This window comes from Balearica regulorum, chromosome 25 (genome assembly GCF_011004875.1).
Source record: "Balearica regulorum gibbericeps isolate bBalReg1 chromosome 25, bBalReg1.pri, whole genome shotgun sequence".
In the NCBI taxonomy this organism is placed as follows: Eukaryota; Metazoa; Chordata; class Aves; order Gruiformes; family Gruidae; genus Balearica; species Balearica regulorum.
The window spans coordinates 4475037-4500385 of record NC_046208.1 but is presented as its reverse complement, the minus strand read 5'-3'; the positions used below and the strand labels follow the sequence as shown (position 1 = coordinate 4500385).

At 61.1% G+C, this 25349-nt stretch overlaps 1 protein-coding gene across 1 annotated transcript; it reads left to right on the top strand.

Moving 5' to 3' along the window:
* The first annotated feature begins 6450 nt into the window (after positions 1-6450).
* Positions 6451-23950, top strand: MDFI (MyoD family inhibitor). The gene is made up of 4 exons (XM_075775938.1): positions 6451-6713; positions 17860-18054; positions 22082-22336; positions 22726-23950. Exons 1-4 carry the CDS (start codon positions 6644-6646, stop codon positions 22980-22982), a joined length of 777 nt encoding a protein of 258 aa, XP_075632053.1. The 5' UTR covers positions 6451-6643; the 3' UTR covers positions 22983-23950.
* The last annotated feature ends 1399 nt before the right edge of the window (positions 23951-25349 follow it).

Here is a 25349-nt window from a genome sequence, read left to right as displayed (position 1 = left end):
TTAATAGACTGTTATATCCCCTTTCCCTCCGCTGCTCCGTCTCAGCCAAACTTGCTTAATCTTTTTTCCAGTGGCCCTTTTCCAGGGCTCCTTGAACCGTGGCCAGCTCCCCGGTGGCTTCCTGGGGCACGCTGAACGTGCCTCCGCCAGCCCCTCGCCGCCCACCTGGCTCCTGCGCCAGCACCCATGGGTGCACAAGCCATGCAGAGAGGCCGGTCCCCGTCCTCTGCCGGCTCCCCACGGGGAGGGCGCGGGGGCTTACGGCTGGGTGCAGGCTGACGATCGCTTGGGGTAGCATGTGGCTTTGATTGATTTAACACTTGGAGAAAGAGCTTTTAACTTTTAAACTAGAAACTTTTTTTCTTTTTTTTTTTTTTTTTTTCTATGGACATGAAAGCTTTCTTGGTTTGATTGCTAAACCAGTATGTGGATGGGGGAAGAGACTGGGACCAGCCACCCCCTCCCTTCAGCTCCTGGATGCAGAGCAAGTCCGTGCACCCAGACGATGGTGGCAGGAGGCACCCACCCCTCCCCTCCTCTTCCCTCCTGGGTGCTCCAGAGCTTGCATCCATGAGGATAACCGCCCTTCTCTCCAGCTAGCTCGACGCTTTACCCCAAATCCGTGGGAGTTTCACACACCCTTGAAGCACGACGTGGGCTTTGCTGCTGGGAGCGGAGCCCCCGACCGGGGCGAGTCGCTGCCTCGGATGCACACAGCCGACACGGCTTTCAAATAGTTAAAAAGACCAAAAAAAAAAGAGGGAATGCTTTTGGTTGTTTTGGTTTGTTTTTTTAAAATGAGCATTAAGGAATTGCAACAACTGGGGCCAGGAAGGGATGTGGCCAACGCGTTCTTGCTCTGAGATCTGTTCCCTTCCCTGAGCCGCTGATGTCCCGGGGCGTCCCTGGTCCGTGTGGCTGCATCCCGGGACCAGGGCTGAGAAGGGGCCCTGAAGCGGGGCGGGTGGGCACACACACGGCCCTCAGCTCTGCAACGGCTCCCCCCCGGCCCGCTCTGGGTTTGCTCCCTGCTTTAGTCTCCCTTTGCACCCGTGCTGCTTCTCCGGTTTGTTGGTGGGGCTGGAGGCTGCTGCAGGAGGGGCAGCGCCCAGGGGTCCTGGCCCACCCTCTGCCTTGGGGGCTGCTGGACGGGCACGGACGGGTCCCTGGCAGAACAGCCCTCGAACAGGCTTGGGCTGCACGCAGCCGATGCGACACCAGCATCACGGTGTGTCTGGAGCTGTGATGTGCTGCTGCTCCGGGCTGCCAGCCCCCTGCACCGGGGGTCTCAGAAAGCGGTGGGAAGAATAAGCGTGACTTTGGCAGCCAGGAGGGAGAAGAGCAGGAACGGGGGCAGCGGGTGCTGGCTGGCGTAAAGCGCCGGCTTTGGCCACCCCAGCCTCTCCGAAAGCCTCAGCTCGTACCCATCTGTGCAGGAACCTGGGACATCAACCCCAGGCCTGCAGGTCCCCCCCGCCGCAGGACGGGGACGGAGGACAAAAGGGACGTTGTTGGCGAGCGTGAGCACACCGCGGCGGTGCCTGCGGCAGGATCTGGCCGCCCGCGGTGCCCAGGGGTGGCTCCGGCCAGGGCAGCCGAAGCAGGAGGTCACCCCCACCCCAAAACCAAATCTGCTTTGCTGACCCTGCCCAGGAACGTGCTCAGCGTGAGCCCCAACACCGCAGTGGGGAGAAATGTCGGCCCCAGCCCCGTGTGGGGACGCTGGTGCTGAGCGTCCCCATCCCCGGGTGTACCCGCATCCTCCTCAGCAATGCACTTCTTCGTGCCTCAGTTTCCTTCCTTGCAAGGGACCGCGGTGATGCTCAGTCCCCTGCCTGGCTGGGACACAGCCCGCTCACCCCCCCAGCACGGGGGGGGCCAGCGAGCCCCCCCAGCCACGGTCCCCAGAGGCCCCCCAGGGAGCGGCCACGGCGGGCGGCAGCGGTGGGGCTGCTCCGGTGTGCAGGGCACAGCGCTCCCCCCGCCGCTCGTGTGCCTCTGCCCCCCCCAACAACAGCGCTTGCACACAACCCCCCCGGGGACGGAGCGTGGCGTGGAGGGGAGGGGGAAGTCTTTAATTTTTCCATCTTCAAAAGATTAATGTTCATGGGGCCCCTTTTTTTTTTTTAAATGTCCATTTCCTTTTTTTTTTTATTATTATTTACAGAAATAGCTCATGACTCATCAAAATCTTTTAGCAGAAAATCTAAAACAGTGGGGTCATTCACTGCGAACCCAGCGAGCCAGCAGCCCCCCCCCCCCCCGCGCCCGCTTCGCACAGAAGGGTTTGAGAAGGTTATTTTGTTTAGAGATTTTGTGTGCGCCCAGCGACGGGTAATTATGCTAGACAGATCAGGGGGTTATGGCTGGGACCCTAAGCAAACACGGCTCAGTCTGCACAGCCCGGCTCTGTGCTGAGCCACAGCCGAAATCTACAGTCCCATTCATGGCAGGTTAACCGCACGCTGCGGCTTGGGTTGGTCGGTGGGGTTTTTTGTGTTTTGGGGTTTTTTTTTGTTTTCGGATTGCACGCATTTTCTCTTATTTATTTATTTTTCTTTCGAAACTGCAAAGGGTTCGCCGAGGGATAGATGCCGGGAATGTTGCAAAACCCTCTTTGAACTGCAAAGTCAAGGCTTAGCGCTAAATCCTCGCCGCAGTCGGGGAGGTCAGGGAGGTTTAAAGCTCTGCCCCACTCCTCCGCGCCGCCCCCAGCCCGGGTGCTGGGGGGGTAAAGGGGGAGCAGCAGACTGGGGGAGATGGGGCGCAGACCCCGCTCGCCCCAAGGAGCCCGAGACGCAGCCGGGAGCTGGGAGGACTGGATGGATTTACTTTGGCCGCAGAGGAGCTCGGAGCAGGGGCTGGTGCCAGGGTTTGTGAATGTGGGTCAGCGCAGTCACACACCTACAGAAATGGCCTTGTTTTCCAAAATACTGCCGGCTCCCACAGTGTTCCTCGGGGTGCAGCAGTCCTGGGTGTATCACAGGATTAATCCGGCTGTAATCACTGCAGGATTAACTTGTACGGGGCAGGGTGCCCCCAGCCCTTCCCCTGCCCACCCCAAGCACCCTGCTAAAACTGCTCAAGGGGAGTTTTCTTTAGAGGGGACAATGACTTGGGGGAAAAATATATTTGTCTTTGTGGAAAACGTTCTTGTCCGTGCGCTGGGTACTCAGCATCGCTGAGCCAATTGTAACCGCCCTGCGAGACCTCGCTGGACTCCTTTGCACCTTCCTGCTCACCTCCATCCCCGGAGCTTCCCAGTACAGGGACAGGGCTGGAGCCCCCATGGGACCACCATGCCCAGGGACCGGCAGCCGCGCAGCGAGGGAGGGTGTTGGAGGGTGGTTTGTCGGTGTGGGGCAACAGCGATGCAAAGCACATTTATTTTTCCAGGGCCTTTCATGGGAGAGCGGCAGCGGGGCTGACTGAGCCACTTGCCCCGTCAGATGCTGCCGGCGACGTGCTCAAACTGTCCCTGCAACGCACGCGCTAAGGAGAGGTCGGGGAAGGCTGGGCCCCGGCTGCCCTCGGGTTGCGCTTGCCAAATTTCCCCTCCTGCTTCTGAATGAACGTGGGATGCGGCAGGAGAGAAACCCCCCTGGGACGAGGCAGCGAGGAGGTGGCGGGGGGACGGCGGAGAAGGGCTAAGGTCAGGGTTGAGGCAGCTGAAAGCAGGCACGCCGTCAGTTATCTTCGTGCTGTGCTGAGATGGGACGCATCCTGCCCAGGCTCGCAGGGAGGGGGCAGAGCCCGGGGAGCAGGTACAGGGGGGCAGCATTCTGCCTTAAAGCAAAGGGACGTGGCGGTGGAAGAAGGAAGGGAGGGCACAGACTTGTTTTGCAAGGTTGGATCCTGCCTTTGGTTTCGGTGCAATCCCTTCCATTTGGAGGGGAAGCGGCGCTGCGCCTCTGCGGCCAGGGCTGTCCCCACTCAGGGCGTGGGAGGCTCGGTGGGATGGCCCACGGGGCAGACAACAGTGTTGCCGTGGGTAAAGCCCTGCTGCTACCTGGCCCCAAAACCCTGCAGAGCACCTTCCTGCGCCGCACAGCTCCCACCGTGCCGCCGTGTCTGCCAGCCCGGGCGCCCGTGCAGCCGCCCCGGGGACCCCCTTTCCCCCTCCAAAGCCAGGGCTGCACAGGGGGAGGTCCCGGGCCGCCAAAGCTGTGACTCAGCTTCCCAAGTACTCTTTTTCTTTTTTTTTTTTTTTTTTTTGCGTTATCAGGCCAAGCTGTCGGCACAGAGGAAAAGTGCTGCTGATCCCTGCCCGGCTGCGCAGCCTCATGGCCTGAGCCGAGCACGTGGCACCCGGGTTCCCGGCTCTGTCCTCCCTGAGGCAGCGCATCGCCCGCCCGGGCAGCCACCCTCCTCCTTCCCCAGGTTCAAGGCAATCCCAGGGCTGCTGGGTCCTTCTTGCATCAAGCACCTTCGTCCGGTGTGGCCACGTCCCGCGGGGCTGCCCGGGAGGAGCGAGGGTGCGTCTGCCCCGTCTGAGCAGGTAAACAGGGAGGAATGTGCGGCGGCAGCGCGTGGGGCTGGCGTGTTCCTGGTGTGACTCACAGACACTGCCTCAGAGGCCGGCGATGCCGGCACACCCCGCGGCCCCGCTCGCCGTCACCAACACGGCCGGCTCCGCGCTTGGACGCTGCTTTAATGAACCCTTGTGGAAAGCTGGCTGGGACCCGCTGGGGCTGCGGCCAGCGCAGCGGTGTCAGGTGAAGGAAATGATCCAGCCGCTGGCTGCTGGCGGGGTGACCTGCGCCGGAGTGGCCCCCCGGGGCCGGGGTGTCGCGGTGTCAATCGATGCTTCACCCTCGGTACGACGACGCACAAAGGCTCTCTGTGGCAGGAGCTCTGCGACCGGGAAGGAGGGTGCGTGGCGTTGCACCCAACGCTGCACCCTGCGCTGCTCCCCACGCACCCACTGCTGCTCGGGCAGGGAGCACCCGGGGCTCTGTCCGTGCCGAATGCTCCTCCTGGAAGGGTTATTTAAAAGGCACAAACCGTAGTGACAAGTGGGCTTTAAACCAGACTGGTTATGGAGCTCTTGCACTACCCTCTCCGGCTCTCTGGCCTCTCCTTCAGGCTGGAGCTTTCAAAGGATCCCGAGTTGGGTCCCTCCGGTCCCACTTCGTGCCCCAGACTGCCTCATTTCCCCCCCCAACCCATTTCCTTTACAGGTGGCTGCGGCGGTGACGTCTCAGTGCCTTCCCTTATCTCTCGGCACACTAAATGCTGCACACGCAGCAGCGTAGGTGACAGCCCGGATGGCAGCAGGGTTATGGCATCACCAGGCAGGAAAGAAGCGGGACGTGGGGAGTCGCTCGAGGCTGTCCCGTGGGCCGAACCCCGGAGCTGTAGCTCTGGATCGCAAAATCGAGCTGTTGCCCAGACCCCCCGGCGTGTCCGGGAAGTGGTGACCGAGGGAAGTGTCGGCTGACGGTGACCCCCGGCCCTGCGCTGCAGGGGAGGGCAGGGAGGGCAGACCCCTGCTGCCAGCTCCTTCAGCTCCAGGCTCGCGCTGGCGGCAGCGTGGCTCTAGCTGAGCTCCGGAGCGACTGCAGCCTCTTTTTGTACGCTTTGCAATGCTGGGTTTTTTAAAAGCAGGAAAACACAGCGGTGTTATAGAAAAACAACTTTGAAAATGTCCCACCGGGTTCTGCATGAAGCTCTGCACGAGGATGAGTCCTCGTGGGGACCCTGCAGGGCCGCAGCGCTGGAGCAAACGCAGCGAACCCCGGGTTGGCCCACTTGGCAACTGCTGATACTGCTTGAAACCTTGGTTTCATGCTGTCGCTCTTGGGGCTGATGACAGCGTGACGCTGCCACCTCCGATCCCAGCGCCTCCAGGCATCGCCCCAAGGAGCAGAACCTCATTTACCAGTTGGGGAAACTGAGGCAGGGAGGGGCGGGGGAGGCAGAGGCTTTGCCGAGGACTGGCCGGCAGAGTCAGGAACAAAAGCACCCTCTTTGCTTCCCCGCCCGGGTGCAGAGCGGACAGGCTGGAGCACCCACCTGAGGGTCCCCAGCACGGCTTTGCTGCAGGGCGGTGGGAGTTTCCCAGACCCGCTAATCCCCACTACTCCCCCCCCCTCCGTTTTCGGGGCGGGGGGGAAACCCAACACTGAGCCGAAAGCGCAGCAAAGCTGAGAAATCCCAATTTCGAGGCTGGCCCTGGGAGCCAAGCAACCTCTGCCTGCCCTGCGCCTCTCCCCTCCCCGGCTCTGCTCCATCCCCCCAAAGAAAACTTTTCCTCCTCCTCCCGCTCCGCGGAGCGCGGCGGCCGCGGGTGGTTGTTTGTTTGTTCTCGCAGCCTTTTTTTTTTTTTTTTTTTTTTTTTTTAAAAAGGGAATTGGGAGAAGAAAAAAAAAAACCAACCCCACACCACCAAACCCAGCCCAGCCCCGCGCCCCCGACCGGCTCGTTATAGGTCGCCGGAGCGGCGGGGCGGGAGGCGGCGGGCGGTGAGCGCTGCGCTGGCGGCGGGGCCGGGGGATGCCGGGGGGGGCGCGGGGCTGAGCCGAGGCGCGGCGGCCCGCGGGGCCCCAGGTGAGCGCGGCGGCGCCCGGGGCGGCGGGGCCGGTGCCGGTACCGGCCCGCAGTGAGCCCTCTCTCCCCGCCGCAGCCGCCGCGCCCCTCTCCGATGTCCCAGGCCAGCAACCACCGGCCGAGCCGCCCGGAGCCCCGCCGAGCCGAGCCGGCCCCGCCGCCAGGTAACGCGGGGCTCTTGCTCCGGGGGGTGCACGGTTGGGGGGGGGGGTGTGTGTGTGCACGGCTGGGGGTGTGTGTGTGTGCACGGCTGGGGGGGTGTGTGTGTGTGTGTGTGTGTGTGCACGGCTGGGGGGGGGGGTGTGTGTGTGTGTGCACGGCTGGGGGGTGTGGGGGGGTGTGTGTGTGTGCACGGCTGGGGGGGGTGTGTGTGTGTGTGCACGGCTGGGGGGGGGTGTGTGTGTGTGTGCACGGCTGGGGGGGGGGGGTGTGTGTGTGTGTGCACGGCTGGGGGGGGGGGGGTGTGTGTGCACGGCGCTGGGGGTGCGTGCACCGCTGGGACGGGGGGTGCAGAGCTGGGGGGTGGGTGGGTGCATGGCGGGGGGGTGCACAGCTCCGGGGGTGCCCCGCGCCGGGGGGTGTTGCTGGAGACGGTGCGTGTGCGTGGAGTGGGGGGCTGGGGGCTGCGGGGGGGGCTGGGGGCTGCAGGGGGGGCTGAGGGCTGTGGGGGGGGCTGGGGGCTGTTGCGTGGCTGGGGGGGTGCGTGTAAGCACGGCTCGGGGGGGGGGAGGTGTGGTGGAGTGTGTGCTCGGCTGGGGGGGTGGGGGTGTGCCCGTGTGCGTGTCCAGGAAGGCCCGAGTGAGTGTGTGCGTGTGCGTGGTTGTGCACAGCTGAGTGCGTGTGCGTGTGTGTGTGCGTGTGCCTGGCGCGGTGCGAGCACAGCTGATGCAGACGGGCCGGGGGGGCACAGCACGAACTTGCAGCCCTTTCTGTAACTCGGCCAAGCGCACAGCGCAGCCGGGCGCGGGGCCAGCGCAAGCTGAAGGGGTTAAAAACACCCCGAGGGACGGGTGTAAGGGGCTGGGGGCTGTTCTGCGGCCAGGGGGCCTGGGCTGGGGGTGGCGGGGCCCCTTCCCCACCCCGCAGCGGCTCCCTGGGGTTCTCGGGCAGGATCAGGCCATGGCGAAGTGCCTGGGAAAGTTGGGGGGATCCTCGCTTTCTCCACGGGGCAGAGCCGAGCCTCTCCGTTGTCCGAGCGGTGTGGGGGCTCAGCCTGGGTCGTGAGAACCTGCGCCGGTGTCCCGTGGTGGTCGGTCCCCGCCAAGGTTCACGTGTGGAAACTACATTAAAAGTCCCAATGTGAGAGAAAAAAATGCCGGAGCAGGAAGCTGACGGCGAGAGGTGAACCACGCTGTTGCGTGTGCTGTCAGCCCAGACACAAAAGGGGCCAAATCCCCCCCCCCCGGTACCAGCTCTGAAAGCAGCTGCCGGGCAGCGGGCTGAGCAGGCAGGAGCTGTGTCGCGGGGGCACCGGGCAGAGCGATGCACAGAAACCGAGCTTAGCACAGCTGGATCTCTCCCCTTGTTGGCTTTGGCCCGGAGCACAGCTGGGCCCAAGTTTCGGAGAATACATCCTCTTGTTCTCTTCCCCCTGCTTTTCCAGCTGGATGCTGCAGGCTCCGCTTCCCGGCTGAACTCTTACGCTGTTTTGTGCCGCAGCCGCGTCCCAGGGCCGAGGCAGCTGCAGGGGCTGTGCGGAGCTTATTTCTCTGCATTTCCTTCCATTCGCTTTCCTCCCCAGGTGGGAAATGGTGAACGATTAATGCACGGACCTAGTGCAAAAAAGCTTTTGCATGGGAACTTGCTCCCAGCCTGGGTTAGGAGGAGCGCTGTGCACTAGCTGCTCTAAGAGCGAGTGTGGGTTATTTTAAAAAGTAGTTTAGAAATCGGTTAAATGAGTTGGAAAAAATGGCCTTAACAGCTTTTCTGCGTTCCCAGCCACTGGCCGCACCAGAGTGGTGTGTAGGTAGAGCACCGTTCAGCCTCCCGGTTATACCGGTGTCCTGATCAGGAGCGGTGGGACCCAGCCGAGGTCTGGGAGCCCAGGAGCAGCCGTGAGTGCCCGATGTGGTGTCCCTGTGGTGGAGGGGTGTCCCCTCCATCCCAACCCAGCCCCTAACCCACCCTCTTCTTCCCCAGCTTCTCCTGAAGGGGAGTGTGGACCCAGAGTAGGCAAACCCGAGCAGAGCTGGACCAAATTTGCCTCCTTTAGACCCACCTTTCACAGCGTGCAAAGCTGGGGGCGGCTAAGGGGGGGGTCCAGGACACCCTCGATTTCCATCTGCCCAGGCTCCAGGGGCCAAATTTCATGCTGCGAGAATATCCCTGTCCTGTCTTAAAGGGCAGCTTTCCGGTTGCACGTATTGACCTTTGAATTCTTGCTCACATCACTTCTTTCTTTCTTTCTTTCTTTTTTGTGTGTTTGGTGAGCAATGAATGGACAGGGGCTGGTTGGTCTTTGGGGCTTGTTTGGACTCGTGACGTTTCGGTGCAGAGCCATTATCGCTTGGGCAGCGTCCAGGGACTCTGTCACGCACCGCGGAGCCTGGGAATTTTTACTCGACTCCCTTTCCGATGCTTTGCAAATTACACCAGCTAATTTGGTAACGCCAAGCCTGTGAAGTAAAGGGGGAAACTGAGGTGCCAGAGTGGTTTGGCCCAAGTTAGCGCGTTGTGGGCAGGGTCGGGTTGGCATTGCCGTGCTCGGTCCTATTTCCCAGCCTGAGACGAAGCCCGTTTCCCGGAGTTTGTTCCTTGGCACCTCTGGAGATGGGCCCGGTGCCATCGCAGCCTCCTCCTGCCCGGGGGAGACGGGCACGTCGCGAACCAAACCCTTGAAATAGCCACAGGTAGTTTGCAGAGGAGCCTCAGAGTGAAGAGGCAATTGTCTGCCTATGTGGAGTATGTGGGGTGTAATTATTTTTTGGAGGAATTAACAGAAAACAGAAGAAAACAGAAAGCCCTTTGGTTGATGAGATTATTTTTGTCCTTCCTTCCCTTCATGGGGAGGAAGAGGAGGGGAAACAGGGACAGCGGGAGAGGGGCTTTCCTAATGGGAAGCAAACCGACATAAAGATGCTGGAGACAAATCCACCTCCAGAAGAAAAACCTTCCCCTTGGGTCTGACTCTGCTCGCTCCCTTCTTTCCCTTCCCAGCGGGACATCTGCTGCGTGGGGCCACCGCCGCGTCCCCCTCCATGTCCCCCCCTCCGTGTCTGCGTCCTGGCTCTGCCGCAGGCGCCAGCAGCTCTGCGGCTCTTTGCTTGGAGCCGAGCGGGGAAGGGACACTCAAACACACACACACGCACTTTTTTCCCCTTTAATTCTTTCTGCCTGTTCCCAAGGAGTTTGCCCCGAGGTGTAACAGGAGGCGGAAAGCTGTTGTGTGCCGCAGCCCCAACAACGAAGCCTTCAGAGTTGCGAGCGGCTCTGCCCAGCTCGCCCAAAATACCAGGGTCTGGCTGCCTGCGAGAGGGTGCTGTCACCCTGCTCGGGGTGCTGAGCACCCATAGGTGCCCCAAGCAGGGGAGGCTGGGCAGGAATTGATGCCGCCGTCCCTCGGGTACCCATTACTGGGACTGCGTCCTGCCCTGGGAGGGGGGCCGAAACAAAGGCAACACCCTGCAAGGTCGAAGTAAGAGGGTCCCAGCACCGGTTTAAATGCAGCTGGTGGCAGATTTGCACGCAGGCATCCTGTAAGTGCAAAGGACCCAACAGAAAAGGCCCGAAAGGAACAATTTATTTTTTTTTTTACCCCAGATAAAGACTTTTTGCACTAAAAGATTAATTTCTGTTTTCTTTCAAAGTTTCTTGTCTGCTCATGAAAATGTTTGATTTTTTTTTCTTTCTTTCTTTTCTTTGAACAGCAGCAGCAAAATTCCAAAAAGCCAAAAAAATAGGCAGATTTCTGGCTTTTTTCAAATGTTTCTAGTTTTGAGCAAAACAAAGCAGGCCCTTCGGGGCTGTGCCGCTTGCCACCCCGGCGTCCCGGTCCCGCTCCAGCTCCTAATTGAATTTCCTTGGAAAGCGCCTGCTCAAGTCTATTAGTTGCAGAAACCCAAGCTGTCCTCTGGGCGTTTTCTGTACTTTTTCTGTTTTTTTCCCAGATCTCTGCCTTGCTCTGGCCGTGCCCTGTGCAGCTTCCTGCGGGATGGGCACCAGCAGCATCCCGGGGCTGCGGGGTTTGGCACGGGATGAAGCCGTGTCGGTCCCTCCCGGTGCCGGTGGCCCCTTCCTGCATCGCCCCGGGTGCTGCGCTCGGGTCGTACTGGTGGAAACGAGCTCCTGCACAGCGCCAGGGATGGGGTAATTGGGTTTTTCTTGCCCTAAATCCAAATCTTTGCCCGTCTCCGTTTGATCTTCCGGCGGGCTTTGGCAGCCATGTTGAACTCGATATTGGAGTTGGGGGGGAACGTCCCCACCTCGCCCTGGTGCCGTCCCACTGTCTTTCTGCCCGTGCATCCCCGGCTCCGCGACGGGGCGGATCGGGGAGCCAGCAGCAGCTTCGGGAAGCGCTTTCACCCCAGTCCCATTCTCTTTTGGGGTGCTCCCCATGGGCGTGCAGGAGGTTCCCAGTGCCGGCTCCTTCCCCCGGTGCAGGCAGCTGTGCCCAGGGCAGAACGGTGCTCGCCCGGTTCGGCTGCTTTCGGTGCCAGGGCTGGGCTGCTGGCGCGGCGTGTTCCCCCCGAGAAAGCGGGTCGACTCGCTGACTCCGGGAGCAATTACTCGCTCCACCCGAATGGCTTCATCGTTGGCCGGCCTCGCCGCCTTCCTTCAGCGAGCAGGCATGCTGCTGCCCCGCAAGCCGTGCCCTGACCTTTGCAGAAGATCTTGTTTTAACCTCGTTCAGGCCACGCTGCAGCTCCTCTGAAGCTGCTTTGGGGTCTGTGCCTAGAAGAAACCCCCACGTAGCGAGCATGCACACCAGCGGGAAGTTGAGCACCAGGACTGCCAAGTTTTGGGCTCTGTCACCATAGGATGTTGCTTTGGGCAAATCCCTTTTATGTGCCTCAGTTTCCCCGCTGGGCCGAGCGGTGATAAGGTTCTGCTTCGCAGCGGCTTAGCGCTGCAGCTGTGCTAATGTAAAATACATGGAGATTGGGTAATGTATGATGGGCACTGGCTTAAAACTGTATGTTGGGTAGATCTCAGGATGAAAGGTGCTGCATAAGTGCAAATTATTATTCTTGTTAATAATGATGTCCACCAGCTCACATTTTTCTGCTCTTCAATTAACTTTTTTTAAGGACTCTTAGCAGGTTAGAAAGACACAAATTTTCCCTGGCAGAACCTGTGCTGGTTTGACCCCATAAGGTTACGCAATTACTGTACTGGCATGGTCCTTAATTAGACTCTCCATAATTTTCCCCAGCACAGCGGTGTGGCTCCTTGCTCTCTAATTCCCAGAATCTCCTTGGATCCGATAGACATCGCGTTAGCCGCTTTCCAGGCTTCAAGGATAATTGCTCGTCCTTAAGGACACCTGGGATGTCGCAGGATCTCCTCCTGCGTCCTTCTTTGACATCCTTCTGGCCAGCACAGGGGGTTCGCCTGGCAGCGCTGAGCCCGCACGGTGCTCCTCAAACTCACCGAAAGCTGACTCGATCCCAAACCGAGTCTTTGGCCCTTTGGTTTTCCCAATCGTTTTTCTCCCCTGCTTGGCCCCGCAGTACATTTGGGATGTTCTCTGTCGCTCTTTGGTTTAGGCAGAGCCCAGGCCTGATGCTGGGAGATGGGCTGGCCTGGCAGCTGGAGGCAGAAGCCTGGTCCTGCTGGGTCTGGTTTGTGTCCTGGGGCAAGGTGCGCTGTCCCCTGTCTCCTATTTGGGCTCAGAGATTGCTCCTTCCCTTGCACCTGCAGCCCCGAATGCTGCCTTACATGCATATGTCAAACACAACGTTACATATAACGTTACTGCATAAGGAATAGTTCCTCGCCGTTGCCGCAATGACAGAGGCGCATGCTTCTGGCAGTGATTTTATTTATCTTCCCCGAAACCCCTTCTCCAGGTTTATCCCCACCGCCCCGGTGTTCCCGCTCCCAGGTAGGAGCGATTCTCCCAGGAGGGTTGCTTTGTGCCTCCTTTGCCGGAGCCGGTTGGGTCAACGAGGACCTTTGGGTGATGGGATTTGTAGGGACACCTTGGCACGGGGTCTGCGCCCCAAACCCGGGGTCGGGGTTTTATTGCCAGAGGAGTTTTCAGCCGAGGTCGAACGCTGAACATGGATGGACTGGACAGACCTTGGTCCTGGCCTGTCTGGCCGGCCCGAAATTCCTCTCTTCCTACCCACCCAATGCCTATAAATAACAAATAATAACAACTCCCAGGCTGGCAAGCTATTTGGGGTTTTGTGGGTTTTTCTGCTTTGTTTTGCTTTTTTGCATTTAGGAAGTAACTTTTCATAGAAACCACTATTTTTTTGACCGGATTCCTCATTGTCCCAGAACTGAACTGTTTATCCAAAGCATTGCCCAGGTGAGCGGAGACACATTGGGGCAAACGTTTTCCCGGAGGGAAGCAAAGCTGTGCTGGATCTGTCCCAGGTGTGCTCAGCAGCTCTGGCCATTTCTCCTCCTTCCCCTCCCACCCTCCTTTTCCTTTCCCTGAATATCATTGAATCCAAAAATGCTTTAGTGCATTAATTTCAGACTGAATGTAAATAAGCCATTTTGATTTTTCCCAGTTGAGCAAACTTTCAAACCAGAATTCTGCTTTCCTCTCCTCCAGCCTGGCTCGTGGGATTGGAAGGATTTGCTTCAGTGCCGTCTCTTCTGCACTTGAAACCACTTAATCAAGCTCTAAAATATCCCTTGAATAGGTCAGACAGGCACCTGATTGGGCCAGGCAGCGTGTACGGGAAAACCAAGAGAGATTACGCGCTCATTTTATCTGCATAAAACAGATTAGAAAGCTCCCAAACTAAATATTGCTGCAAGGTAGCGTGTTGTTAATGGCAAATGCCTCGCTAGACTGTCTCTGTTTGTGTCTCCATCCAACATTATCTCGTCCCTGACCGGCCATTCCTGAGGGATAAAGGGAGAGAGAAGGGGGAACGGGAGAGTCCCGAGCATTGCCGCGTCGGCAGGAGTCGTGACCCACGGCATTAGATTTAGATGCTCTTTATTTCCAGAAGAGCTCAGATGTGGATCCAGGCGTGTGCAGACCCTTCTCCCTCCCTTTTGCCCCGGGTTGACACCACCTCATCCAAACGCGCTGCCTGCTGAAGAGGCAGGATTTGCTTCTGGGCTGGCCGGTCCAAGCCTGTCTTTAGCTGGTGTGTGTCGGAGGCGTCTTCGTCTCCTGTGGTGCCCGTGGCTGGCATGCAGCCGCGCGTGGGGCAGCGGTGACAGGTACATGCCACGCTGGGGAGGTGTCCATCCATCTCCTGCCACCGGATTTCTTCCTCGTTAGCCACAAGCAGTTGGATAGAAGAGAGGCAGCTCGAGCAGAGATCCCAAGCAGCCCGGCAGATCAGGAAAGCTGAGCAGGAGCCGTGGGACAACCTGGGTGGGTTTGACCCAAAAGCGTGGCTCCAGCATTGCATCTTCCCACATCCTCCGTGCCTTCCCAGCTGGGGGTCTGGGTACCACAACCGGCTGCAGAGAAGGAAACCCACAGGTCCCCCCCGAGGCCGTGCTGCCTGCGGTGTGGCTCTTGGCTGTGCTGCTGGAGAAGCTCTGCCCGGTCCCGGCTCGGTGCGGCCGAGTGCTCCCACCAGCTGCTGACACACTGCTATTTCCTTTTGTTTGTCCAGCGCTTCGGGGATGGGTTAGCTCAGTCCTGCAAGCTCATCAGGAGTTAAACGCGCCTCCCACCCAAAGCACAAACACTTTTTCCCCTAATCAGAACAACTGGTGGTTGCCCCAGAAGCTCCTGCAGACTCTGGCCGTGCAAAGCGGGTCCTTCCCGCAGCCGGCGCACCCCGAGGGACGTTGGGTACACTTGACTTTGCAGGAGTATCACAAGATACTTGGTTAAAGCCAGTGAGACCTTACAGCTTCTTGACATCTTTCCTCTCCTCCCTCCTTTTTTTCTCAGCCCCTGCGATGCTTGGTGGACTTTGGAGCTCAGTGGTGTCTTGGGGCTTTTACAACAGGTGGGTTTGGACTTTGAAAATGGGGAGAATAGTCAGAAAACCTGACCCGTGTGCATCCCCTGGGCTTGGCAACCAGGAGGCAAAGAAAGTAGTTCCACATCTATCGGCTTTCCTAATCTTTTGTACCTTACGGCAGCGCTGTGATTTATTGAAGCCTGGCTTATTATTTTTAAATGCCTTATTATCTCTGTTCTGATAAACAGAACTTGTGAGTTGCTCTCCCTGTGCCACGTTACCTTCATTTCTCCCTTGTGTTTTACAAAAGGTGGTGCAGAATGGGGGAGCGGAGACCTGGACTCTCGTCCCAGGGTGTTTCTCTGCTGCGTGATGAGCGTTTGTCCCGGCCGGGAAGGGGCTGGGGGTGCAGCTGCTATGGGGGTGCAGGCGGGGAAGGGGATGGATGTCCCATCCCGAGGGCTCACTCTCCTTAGGGCTTCGTCTGCGTTTTGCCAGGGCTTGTGGTTGCTTTTGGATCCGGCAGATTTAGGTCAAGCCTGGTCTTGTTCCGGCAGCAGCAGGGTGATGGCAGGGGAGGGAAGGAGCCGGTCCCTGCCCTGGTGGCAGCAAGGACAAGGGGACCCCCTGCCAGACCCCAGCACCGGGTGATGGTGGGACAGAGCTGCTCCTCCTCGTGCCTCTTTCCACACTCACCATCTCTGCTCAGCTTAGCGTGGTTTTGGGAGCAGGAACCCCTCTCTCGGGGCTTTGTGCCCCAAAGCGAGTGCCCCCTTCTCCATCTCCCGGGGGACGCCACGTACTTGGGGGGTCAGCACCGTCTGTCTGCTCCCCACGGGCATGCAGCAGCAGGGAAGCAAGGCTGTGTAAGGCAGGGAAGGACTAGCTTACCCAAATTTCTCTCCGGTCTATTTTTGTCTCTCTTCTGGCCAGCTTGTTCCAGTGGGAGTTAATTTAATTGCCATCTTCCTCCCTGCATCGCTGTGGTTGTGTGTGAGACCTCTTGTGCAGTGTAATTATATGGGTGAAGTGGACAAGGCAGAAACGAACTTCATCTCAATAGTTGGTCGGTGGACCGGCACGCTCGCCATCCATACAGCCCAGTGCCGCTGCTTTCCCGCAGAGCTCAGAGTCTAAACAGACCGTCCTCATCCTCAGCCCCTCGGGAACAGGCACGGAGCGGGCAAGGGATGCGATGGAGGCAGCACAGGGCAGCCGTGGCAGAGGCAGGATCAGCTGGATGGAGCTCTCTGGGTCGCCCATGAGCCAGCTTCCCCCTGTGCACAGAGCAGCCGCCGGCCCCTCTATCCCGCTGCAGCACCTGATTTTCCGGCTCTTTTTTCCCAGTGTAAATCACTTGCTGCGGAGGGGAACGCTGACCTCAGGGGTGAGAGCAGGGCAGGGGATCTGGCAGTGATGGGGCTGCTCTGTTGATTTTTAAGCCCTGAGCACCCTTGGGAATCTCACAGCAGAAACCGGAGCATCTCCCTGACTACGCCGATGCCCGGTGGCTCGGATCCCTTCCCAGGGACCGCGTGGGAGCTGCGCTCCCTGTGCTCTGCACCGGGCACCTCTGACTCAAGGCTTCATCCAGAGCTCCTCAACCATCAGGGTTTTCACGTCTGGCTTTAACAGGCTTCAGATCAGGTGCTGACTTAAACACCGTGGCTCTGACTCAGCCAGCCCAGGTTGGGACATGACAGAGGATGTGGATGCAGCAACGTGTGGTTATTATTCACCTATACACCACGCCTGTGTGCAAACACCTGTAGGTTGATGACAGCCTGCTCTCTTCTCCTCTACATTTTGCCCTGGGCTTTCCAAGGGCATGGGAATGAGTTTTCTGCTTTCTGGGGCTTGCATACTCCCACTCTGCTTGGGATGTGGAGCCAACGTTGCTGTGCAAAATTCAGCTGGAGCTGCTGAATTCCTCTTGGTTGAGCTGCAAAATCGCCTCGCCTGCGAGAGCCGTGAGCAGGGCTCTGCATCGTGATGAGCTTTCCTTCCCAGCAAACTCCCTGTCGCAGGAGCTCCGGTACCCCAGGGTGGATCAGCATCCTGGGGAGAGCGGAGAGGATGGTCCTGTGGGGAAACTGAGGCAGGTGGATGAGCACGTGGGGTGTAGTGGAGCTGGGAGCTGAGCGAGCATCGCTCCAGGCTGGTTGCAGCCCCTCTGCAGCGTGTCCAGGCTCCTGCTAACCCCGGGGTGCGGATGGGGCCCTCCGCCTCCCTTGTAGGGCCTCTTGTTATAGTCCCTATAATTACAGGTGTGACGTCTGCCTGCCTTCCTCCCCGGCTCCTGCTTGTAGGACCTCTTGTTATATTGAGTATAATGAAGTGTCCGAGGTCTCGCTTCCCCCCACCCGCCCTTGCCTGCCTGCGTGTAGGACCTGGTGTTATAGCCAGGGAAATTATGGGTCTTTGGTCTCCTTCCCTTCACCCAAGCTATAATTTAGTTTTATATAAAGCGTGGTCCAGCCCCTGTTGTGCAAGCGGTTGCTATTCCGGGTGCTGGGGAGAGGGACGGGGTGGTGTGGAGGGGTCTCGCAGTGGGTGGGGGAGCGTAGCATCGCACTGAGCACCACGCAGCCCCCACGGGTACCCTGCCGTGGGGGGGAAGCCAGCCCCCAGCCCGCTGAGGCGGTTATGCCTTCTCCTCGCTGGGTTTCTGCGAGGGGCTGTGTGGCATTGGGGTTTATCCCCACGGGGAATAACACGGCTCTTGTTTCGGGTTTTGCTCGCCCCATCGAGGGGGTCCCGCAGGGGCTGCTCCTGTCCCAGGGCAGGCGGGAATGCGAGGGGAGGTGGCAGCCAGCTCCCGCCGGGAAGACAGTGGCCCTTTCATGGGATGGGGGAATGAAAAATCCAGCTTGAACCGCTGAGTGTAACCAGATCCCCTGGCTTTTTAGAGAAGGAATGTGGGAGCTCCGGAAGGTTTTTGGGAGGGCGCTGCCGAAGTGCTGGCGTTGCAGCGGGGTGAGTGGCTGCAGAGTGGTGCAGCCCCGACGCCGATCCCGAGCAGCCCAAAATCCCTCACAGTGCTCCAGCTCTTTCCCCCGCTGCGTACTCTGGGCTGCAGAAGCAACAGGAGCGGCTGGATTTGGCTTGTGCCCGAAATCAGAGTCCCAAAGCACCGACCGGTGCCGTTTGCAGTGGCTGGGGACGTGCTGTGGGTTGCTGTGGGTTGTGGGGTCTGGGGTCTCTGCCCACAGCGCGACGCACCCCGGGGTGCTCAGCTCCAACCCCGTTTCTCTTGCAGAGGCGGGCGAGACCTCGCGCCCTTCGCCGAGGCAGACGCCGGCGGCACCGGCGGCAGAGCCCCGGCCGCCCGCCCGCCCCCCTGCCAGCCCCGCAGCGCTGAAGAAGGAGAAACCCCCGGAAGATGATGAGTCCCGAAAAGTCCTGACGAAGGGCCCCCGGGCCGAGCTCGCCGGCGCTCCCGAAGCTGTGACATGTGAGTGTTTCCCTCCGCCGCAGCACGTGCAGCTCCAGAAGCCTCCGGGTGCTCGTGCTTCGGGCTGCGCCGTCTGATCAGTAGCAGGGCTCGTTGGCACGGCGGGTAGCTGTGGTGGGAAGCTGTCTCCTCCTCGCTCGGCTCTTCCCCACATCAAAGCAAAAGGCTTTAACTGAGCGTGAGTCACTGGGAAGGCGAAGGGCGGCATCCAGCAGCGCCGTGATGCCTCTCGCTGCCCTCGTCCGTGGGACCGTCTGGAGGCAGAGGGGGAGGAGGGCGGGCAGCTGGAGCAACTCTTGGTGGTGGTGGGGTCCTGCTGGGATGCCGTGGTGGGAGAGGCACCAGCCCCTGGGGGAAGGAGCATCCCCCAGAGCCGCAGAGGGAGAGAGGAGAGGCCCCGGCAGAACGGGCTCCGCGGCCGCAGCCAGAGGAGGGGAGCGCAGCGGCGGTTTGCTGGAGCGAAGGGAGATGCCTCCCATCGGGACAGCTCTTGGCTTGGCATATCCAGGACAAGGGTGAGGCTGGTGCAAAGCCCGAACGAGCAGGGGCCGGGCCGGGCTGCCTGCGCCGAGATCCGGTTTTGCTGGAGGCAGCAGTGAAGCCAAGCAGCACCTCCCCATTTCTGCTGCTGCAGACCTGCCGGTCCCCCGGCCGTGAGAAACGCTGGGGTGGGGTGGGAGCAGAGGTGGGGGGCCGGGGTGCCCTTGCTCCATTTCCCATTGCAGGGGCGGGAGAGCAGAGCTGGCAGACGCAGGAGATCGGGGGCCAGGCTCTCCTGGAGTCACGCCGTCCATCTTTTCCCTGGCCCCCAGCCTGGATCCGAGGGTTTCGCTCCCAGGCTGCCCCTTACGCACACAGCCGTTCCCCTTCTGTTGGATGCGAGCGTGCAGCTTTCCATTCCAAGGGGTGTAAAGTGGATGGATGCTTCCCAGCGGGGAGAGGGAGGGTGGGAACGAGGTTGCAGACTTCGAAGAGTGGGCTGGCGGGGTGGGAAGGGGAGGGAACGGCAAAATCCGGGCGCTCCTGACGGCGTACGTGGAGCGAGGAAAGCGCACGTTTCCTCAACCAGAGCTCGAGCCCTTGCAAAGCATCTGGGAGCTGGGCCGGCTGCCCACAGACATTCTGCACCTCTGAGTCACGCTGCAGCCTGCTGCACCCTGCGTGGCGCGGCCCCACGCAGCCCCCTCCCCAGCCCACCCCCCCGGGGGCAGCCGCCCCGCGGGCCCCGAGGCTGGGAGGAACGTGACCGCCCACATCTGGGCTTGCCTGGGTGCTGGGTGCAGGGGAACCCCCCTCCCCTCCCCGGGAAATGAGGTTCAGCCCCCTGCGGAGCATTGCCTCCGGCATCCCTTGCTTTGCAGCCCGCTCCTCGACTGCATCCCGCCGCTGGTGTTACGGGGCGGGGAGTCACCATCGCTTGTGGGGGGCAAATCCCCCCCTTTGGCAGTGCCTGGGGAGCACAGTTAGGGTCCCCCATGGGAAGGTGGAGGGGGCCGATGGTGGCATTTTCGTGCCAGTCTGGCATGTGCATGGTCAGGAGGGACCAGGCACCAAGGGGCTGTCGGGTGTCGGGTCGTGTCCTTCGCCAGCGGTGCCAGGATCAGCTCCCCCGAGGCTCAGCGCTGCTGGCTGGAGCCTGCCGCGGTTCTTGAATCAGTCAGTCTTCTGGCAGCTGGGGAGCAACCAAAGCGGGGATCACGGGTTTGGGGCTCTGCGTGTTGAGTTGCAGGCGAGAGCAGCAGACTCCGCTCAGGCGGCCACGACGTGCCGGTTTGTCCAAGCCCTGTCAGCGGCTTGGGAAGACGACCTGTGGCAGAGCCAGTGCCGGGGGGTCACAGCAGGGCGAGTACCGCTGCGGTGTGGGCATCTGTCCTCCGAGCGCCGGTGATGCTGCCGTGGGGGAACCTGAGCTGAGCCAGCACCGTGGCTGTGCCGGGGAGCATCATCTCGGGTGGAAACACGGAGCGGATGTCCAGGAGGTTTTTGGTGGTTGAAGAGCCGAAGGCAGGCGCTTTCCCCCAGCGCCCTGGTTTCCCACCCTGGTGATGGTGGGCAGATGCGGTGGGGGCTGTCGGGTGGCCTGGTTCCCTCTGCTCCTGCCCTGACACCCGTGGGTGTCCACCTAAGCCTTGGGTTGAAGATTGCTCTTTTAGAAGAGCTCTGGACTCCTGTGAGTTGAAGGTTTTCCTAAAAAATGGAAGCTATTTTTCCTAACTTAGAGGGGGGGATTACTGGCTGCCTTTCGCTGCCACTCGCTGGAGTCGGAACGTGATTTTGATTTACAAACAGTTTAATCTGAGGAATGCAGCGAAATGGAGACCGCCAAAGCGAGCGCGGTGCATGCTGCTGCAAACCCCTGGAGAAACCCAGCGCTCGAAGCTGCCCAGTATTTGCTGCTGTCAGCCGCTGCCGGGCTGCTGCGCGGGTCCCTGCGGGCTCAGCCCCTGCCCGCCGCGGCTCTGGGCAGCCCCGGGGCACCACGGTCACCCTCCGGCTCGGTGCCGCTCGATGCCAGCTCAGTGCACGTACTGGGGCACAGGCGGTGAAGGGCGCTGGAGAAGGGTGCGTGGGAAGCCAGCTCCCCCAAGGAGTTCTTTTTTTTGGGGGGGGGGGGGAGGGGACACATCCCATTTTATCCAAGACCTGTTTCCCATTTCTCCTTTCTGTCCTTCTCCCACCCCTCCTGCTTCGAGCCTGCTCTTCCTGCTCAGCTCTGGTTATTTTAAGTTCCCTTCCCAGTGCGAGTCAGAGACGCAGCGTTTCACCCAAGCACCCGGTTAAACTTCCTCCGCGGTCTGAGCCCAGCTCAGTCTGGCAGAGCTGAGCGCTGGGTCCGTGCACTTGTGTTTTTTTTAACCTCCATCTATTTATTTTCTTTTTTTTTGCCGGTGAGAGCGGGTGCAGGACAGAGACCGTCTGTGCCCCCTCCACCCAGTCGGTCTCCCCGTGCCCCACGGCCACCCCATGCAGAAAGCAGCTCCTGTTTCCCGGCGGCTGGAGGTGCCTTTGCCCTCGAGCCTCTTGCCTGAATCATCCCTTGTTTACTGCCGCGGGAGAGGAAAATCAAAGTTTGGCCAAAGCATCATCAGGCGGGATTTTATTTGTGGCTTTGATCAGTGTTGCTGTGGAGGGGGATGGATGCTCGAACCCCCTCCCTTGTGCTGGGTTCCCAGTCCTCTCCTCCACCGCAGAAGGACGTCAGTGTGGGGATGCGGTGCCGGGCAGGAGCGAAGGGCTGAGCTGTGCCGCTGGCTCCGGCAGCATCCCGGCGGTGCACGGGGCTGCCGGCCTCTCTTACAGCTGCACCGTGTGAGGGCTGGAGGGAGACTGAGCAGATATTTATTTTCCTCCTCCTGCAGAAAAGTTCAGCCAGAGGCTGGGGAGCCCTTTAATTAAGTGGCCAATTCGTGCAGTCCTGGGGAGATGAGCAGCCCGGCTCTCTGGTGGCCCTTCATCTTCTCTGGCTTTACAGAGGGCGATGGGGATGGCCTGGAGCTCCGTCCGGCAGCGCTGTCCCCTGGGCTCGTGGGACGGTGGCTCGTGGGATGGTGGCTGTCAGCTGGAAGCAGCCACAGGCTCTTCCCCACTTAGCACGAGGCGAGCGTGCCTCGCTGTGTCTCTGCACCCACTCTGGTTGGTCTTGGCGGCTTCGTCCCTCTTGCCCCTGCCAGCTGCGCTGGGACCCTGGGGGACCTCCTCCTCCTCCAGGTCCTCTGCTGAATTTTGGCAGTTGCAGTACGCCCTTCACGACAGCTCTTTATTTCCTGCTCTTTTTTTATCCCTTCCTCTCTGTGGAGCCTGTCTCCTTCCCTCCAGCTGTCTCTTCTTCTGCATCTCCTTTTCCATCTCCATCCTCTTGGACCACGCATCTGTTGGCATCACTTCATCCCACCCACGGGGCCACCCCGTGTCCAGCCGGGCACCAGATTCCCGTGTGGTGGCAGGGGACCGGGCACGGGTTTCTCCCCCGGCGGAGCGCTGTGGGGGGCTCAGGGACTGTCGGGGTGACGTGCCGTTCTCCCCCCAGGCCAGCCCCAGGTGCGAGCAGCCCCGCAGCCCCCCAGCTCCTGCACCCACCTGCTGCAGAACGGCGCCAGGCGGGGGCCGGATCCAGGCGGTGCCAACGGGGAGGCAGGAAACGGGGTCTTCCGCACCCTCCCCAGCACCCAGAAGCCTCACCGAAAGCTGCAGTCACACCACTCCATCAACAGCCAGAGCAGCAAGAAGAGCAAGGGCAGCTCCAAGTCAGCCTCTTCCCACATCCCTATTGAGGCACAAGAAGGTACCGGCTCTCCCCTGGGGGTCCCTTCCCGGCCATTCTCCTCCAGCCCCGCTTTCCTTGGGGTCTCTCGTGTAGCATCCTTCTAGTCCACCGGGACCCCCAGGCCTCGGTGCCCAGCCGAGCTCCCGTCCTGGCAGCCTTCTGCAGGGTGGGTGCTGAGCGCAGTCATCTCATGTCCTCCAAAACTGGGGTCTCTTGCAGTCTGGGCATGTCCCTGGGTGTTGAGGGGGGCCCTTGAGGCAGTGCCTGGCTCCCAGCCCCTCTTTCCGTCCCTTCCGTTAATTCCCGGAGGCTTTCCACCCTTACGGGGCTGAGCATCCATCCGCCGGCTGCTGACTCAGCCAGCCAGGTCCTTCCCCTCTGCCCACTCTCTGGCCGTTCCTCCGCAGACTGCTGCGTCCACTGCATCCTCTCCTGCCTCTTCTGTGAGTTCCTGACCCTCTGCAACATCGTGCTGGACTGTGCCACCTGCGGTTCCTGCACCTCCGAGGACTCCTGCATCTGCTGCTGCTGCTGCAATTCGGGCGAGTGCGCGGACTGCGACCTGCCCTGCGACATGGACTGCGGCATCATCGACGCCTGCTGCGAGTCGGCCGACTGTCTGGAGATCTGCATGGAGTGCTGCGGGCTCTGCTTCTCCTCCTGAGGGGCTGCACGTGGCAGGGGGGGACCGGCAGTGGGTCCCCCCCCAGCCCCTCCTGCAGCAGCCAAGGGTCCGGTCGGTCCCCGAGCTGGTGGCGGGGACGCCCAGGTGTGAAACGCCAAAAGGCAGAGCCCAGCAAAGGAGAGCAATACCCCCCATTGCAAACCTCACCCTTGGAGCTGGGTCGCATCCTGCCTGGGGAAGGGTGAATCCGTAGGGCCGCGGGGGTTCCAGGGGCGGCCAGCATCCCGTCACGCTCTACCTCTTCCCCACGCCGGGCCGGTTCGCCGAGGATCGCGGGAGCCTCCTGCCACCTGAGCCGAGAGCAGGAGCGCCTGTCCCGTGCCCCACGGAGCCCACAGGGGCCACCCCAGGGTCCCGGCATCGGGGGCAGCCTGTCCTGCTGCCACCGCCTGGGGCTGCCCTAGGACAGTGCTCGGGGTGCATTGCTCTGGTTTACAGAGGGGTGGCACAGAGCATCCTGCCCCCCCCGCCCCGCCAAGGACACCTCCAAGGCCGTCAGCCAGGCTGCGGGGTCCCGCGCTGTGGGACGCATCCTGCCAGCCCCCGCCCTTCCTTGGTGCTGAGTTCTGCAGCCAAGTGCAATACACACAGCCTGCTCCCCTCCCTGTTTTGCCATCCGGGAAGAAGCTTTTCCTTCTCTGGTCCCTGCGCCGTGGATGCAGCCGGGGGGCCAGGGCAGCCGTCCCGGCTGGGGAGAGCCCGGAGCTGTGCGGAGCCGTCACCACCCCCCGCGCATCCCGGGGGGGCAGGGTGCCTTAGCTGGTGCCAAATGACCCCCAGCAGTCGTTGGCCCCTGTCCCTTCACCCCGGGGACAGGGCTCGTGGCTGGGCAGGGGTGGAAGACGCCCCTTTGAAGGGTTGGGGAGAAGGGGAGGGAAGTGTCAACGCTATTTTATTTTTTTGTCCCTTTTGTTTGTTACTGTAAATAAAGGTCTGTCTTCATTTCTGACCGACGGCTGCCGCATCACGTGCTCCACAGGGCGCTCGCAGCCGCGCCGTGTCCCCCGTCCCTGTGCTCCATCCTGCTCCCAGCTGCGGGCACGGGGGCTGGCGCAGCGGCTGCGGGGCTCCTTTGGCCCCGGGGACACGGGGCAGCTCGATGACAGCCCCGGGTGCTCCTGCTTTGGTCCTTGTGCCGGGAGGGAAATGCGAGAGGACTCCCTGCCCTTCGCTCTGGGCAGCAGGTCGACGTCCCACCGTCCCGCAGCCTGGCACCGGCTCCCTGCCCCATCCTGCAGCCGTGGGACAAACCTGGCCCCGCTGAGCACCGTCCCCTGCTCCTCCCGGGGCTCTGCCCTGCAGCGGGACCCACGAGCTGTTCGTCTGCCCCACGGGACGTGACTGCCCTAAAGGAGGAAATGAAGGACGGCTGCGGGGCTGGGGTGGGCACGGGCTGCCCAGGGTTGGCGTGAGGCTGCGGGAGCTGGCAGCCCTCCGAATCCAGGTGGCCTGGGCGCTCCTGCTGCCGCATCCCAGCTCTGCCGTGGGACCGCCAGCCCTGCCGTGCCGTGCCGTGCTGTGCCGTGCCATGCAGGTAAGAGACCATAACCCCCCCCCCCGCCGGAGTCTCGCTGCCCCTCGGGGGACTCAGCTGTCCCAGCTGCTGCCTGAGCTGGAGTTGAACAAGGGAAAAATACTTAAAAATCGAGGCCAAATGGGTCAGTTGGTCACGGCGACACAGGCTGGTTTGGGATCTGGGCTGCCTGCCCTCAGCCGTGAAACCTATTTTTAGTGGTGAGCTAAAGGCGGTCGGAGCCCAGCATAGCGCAAGTGCATGGAGGGGCAGAGGATGGTGCCGGCAGCCTTCCTCCACCCCGCGAATGGCCGGGAGGGCTCGGGGGGGTGGGTCGGGGCTCTTAGCCCTCACTGCAGAGCCAGCCAGGCTGAGCCCTGGAGCAGGGGGGCGGGGGGGGGGGATGCACATCGCTGCCCATCCCGGGACGGATGGGACCGGGGCCTCATCCTGCACTTGCAGGGGCAGTGGGAGCTTTTCCATGGGCTCTGGCTGAGGCTCTGCTCCAAACCTTTTGCATCCTTGGCAAGGAGGGACTGAGGCGCTGGCCTTCCCCAGCCTGGCCTCACTTGTGGTGCTAATTAGGGAGGTTGGAGCTGGCAGGGCTGCTCTCCCCACCAGCCACAGTAACGAGCGCTGCCGGAGTCACTTAATGGGGAACAGATTCCCCCAGTGCGGGAGGGCCCTGTGGGCTGGCTGTGCTGTGCGTGCTTGTGTCCTGGCGTGGGAAGGGGGTGGCATGCACCCCACGCACCCCACGCACCCAACTCCCCCTTACCTGCCCCCCCCTTTGCTCCTGCGTCAGACGCCCTTTTAACGCTGCTCCCGAGGGA

Bases quoted from the DNA above. Each gene is read 5' to 3' on its own strand.
- MDFI (XM_075775938.1), top strand. From the start codon at position 6,644: ATGTCCCAGGCCAGCAACCACCGGCCGAGCCGCCCGGAGCCCCGCCGA. The intron at 6,714-17,859 runs GTAACGCGGGGC...TTTCTCTTGCAG, and splicing joins CGAGCCGGCCCCGCCGCCAG to AGGCGGGCGAGACCTCGCGC. The intron at 22,337-22,725 runs GTACCGGCTCTC...GTTCCTCCGCAG, and splicing joins CCCTATTGAGGCACAAGAAG to ACTGCTGCGTCCACTGCATC.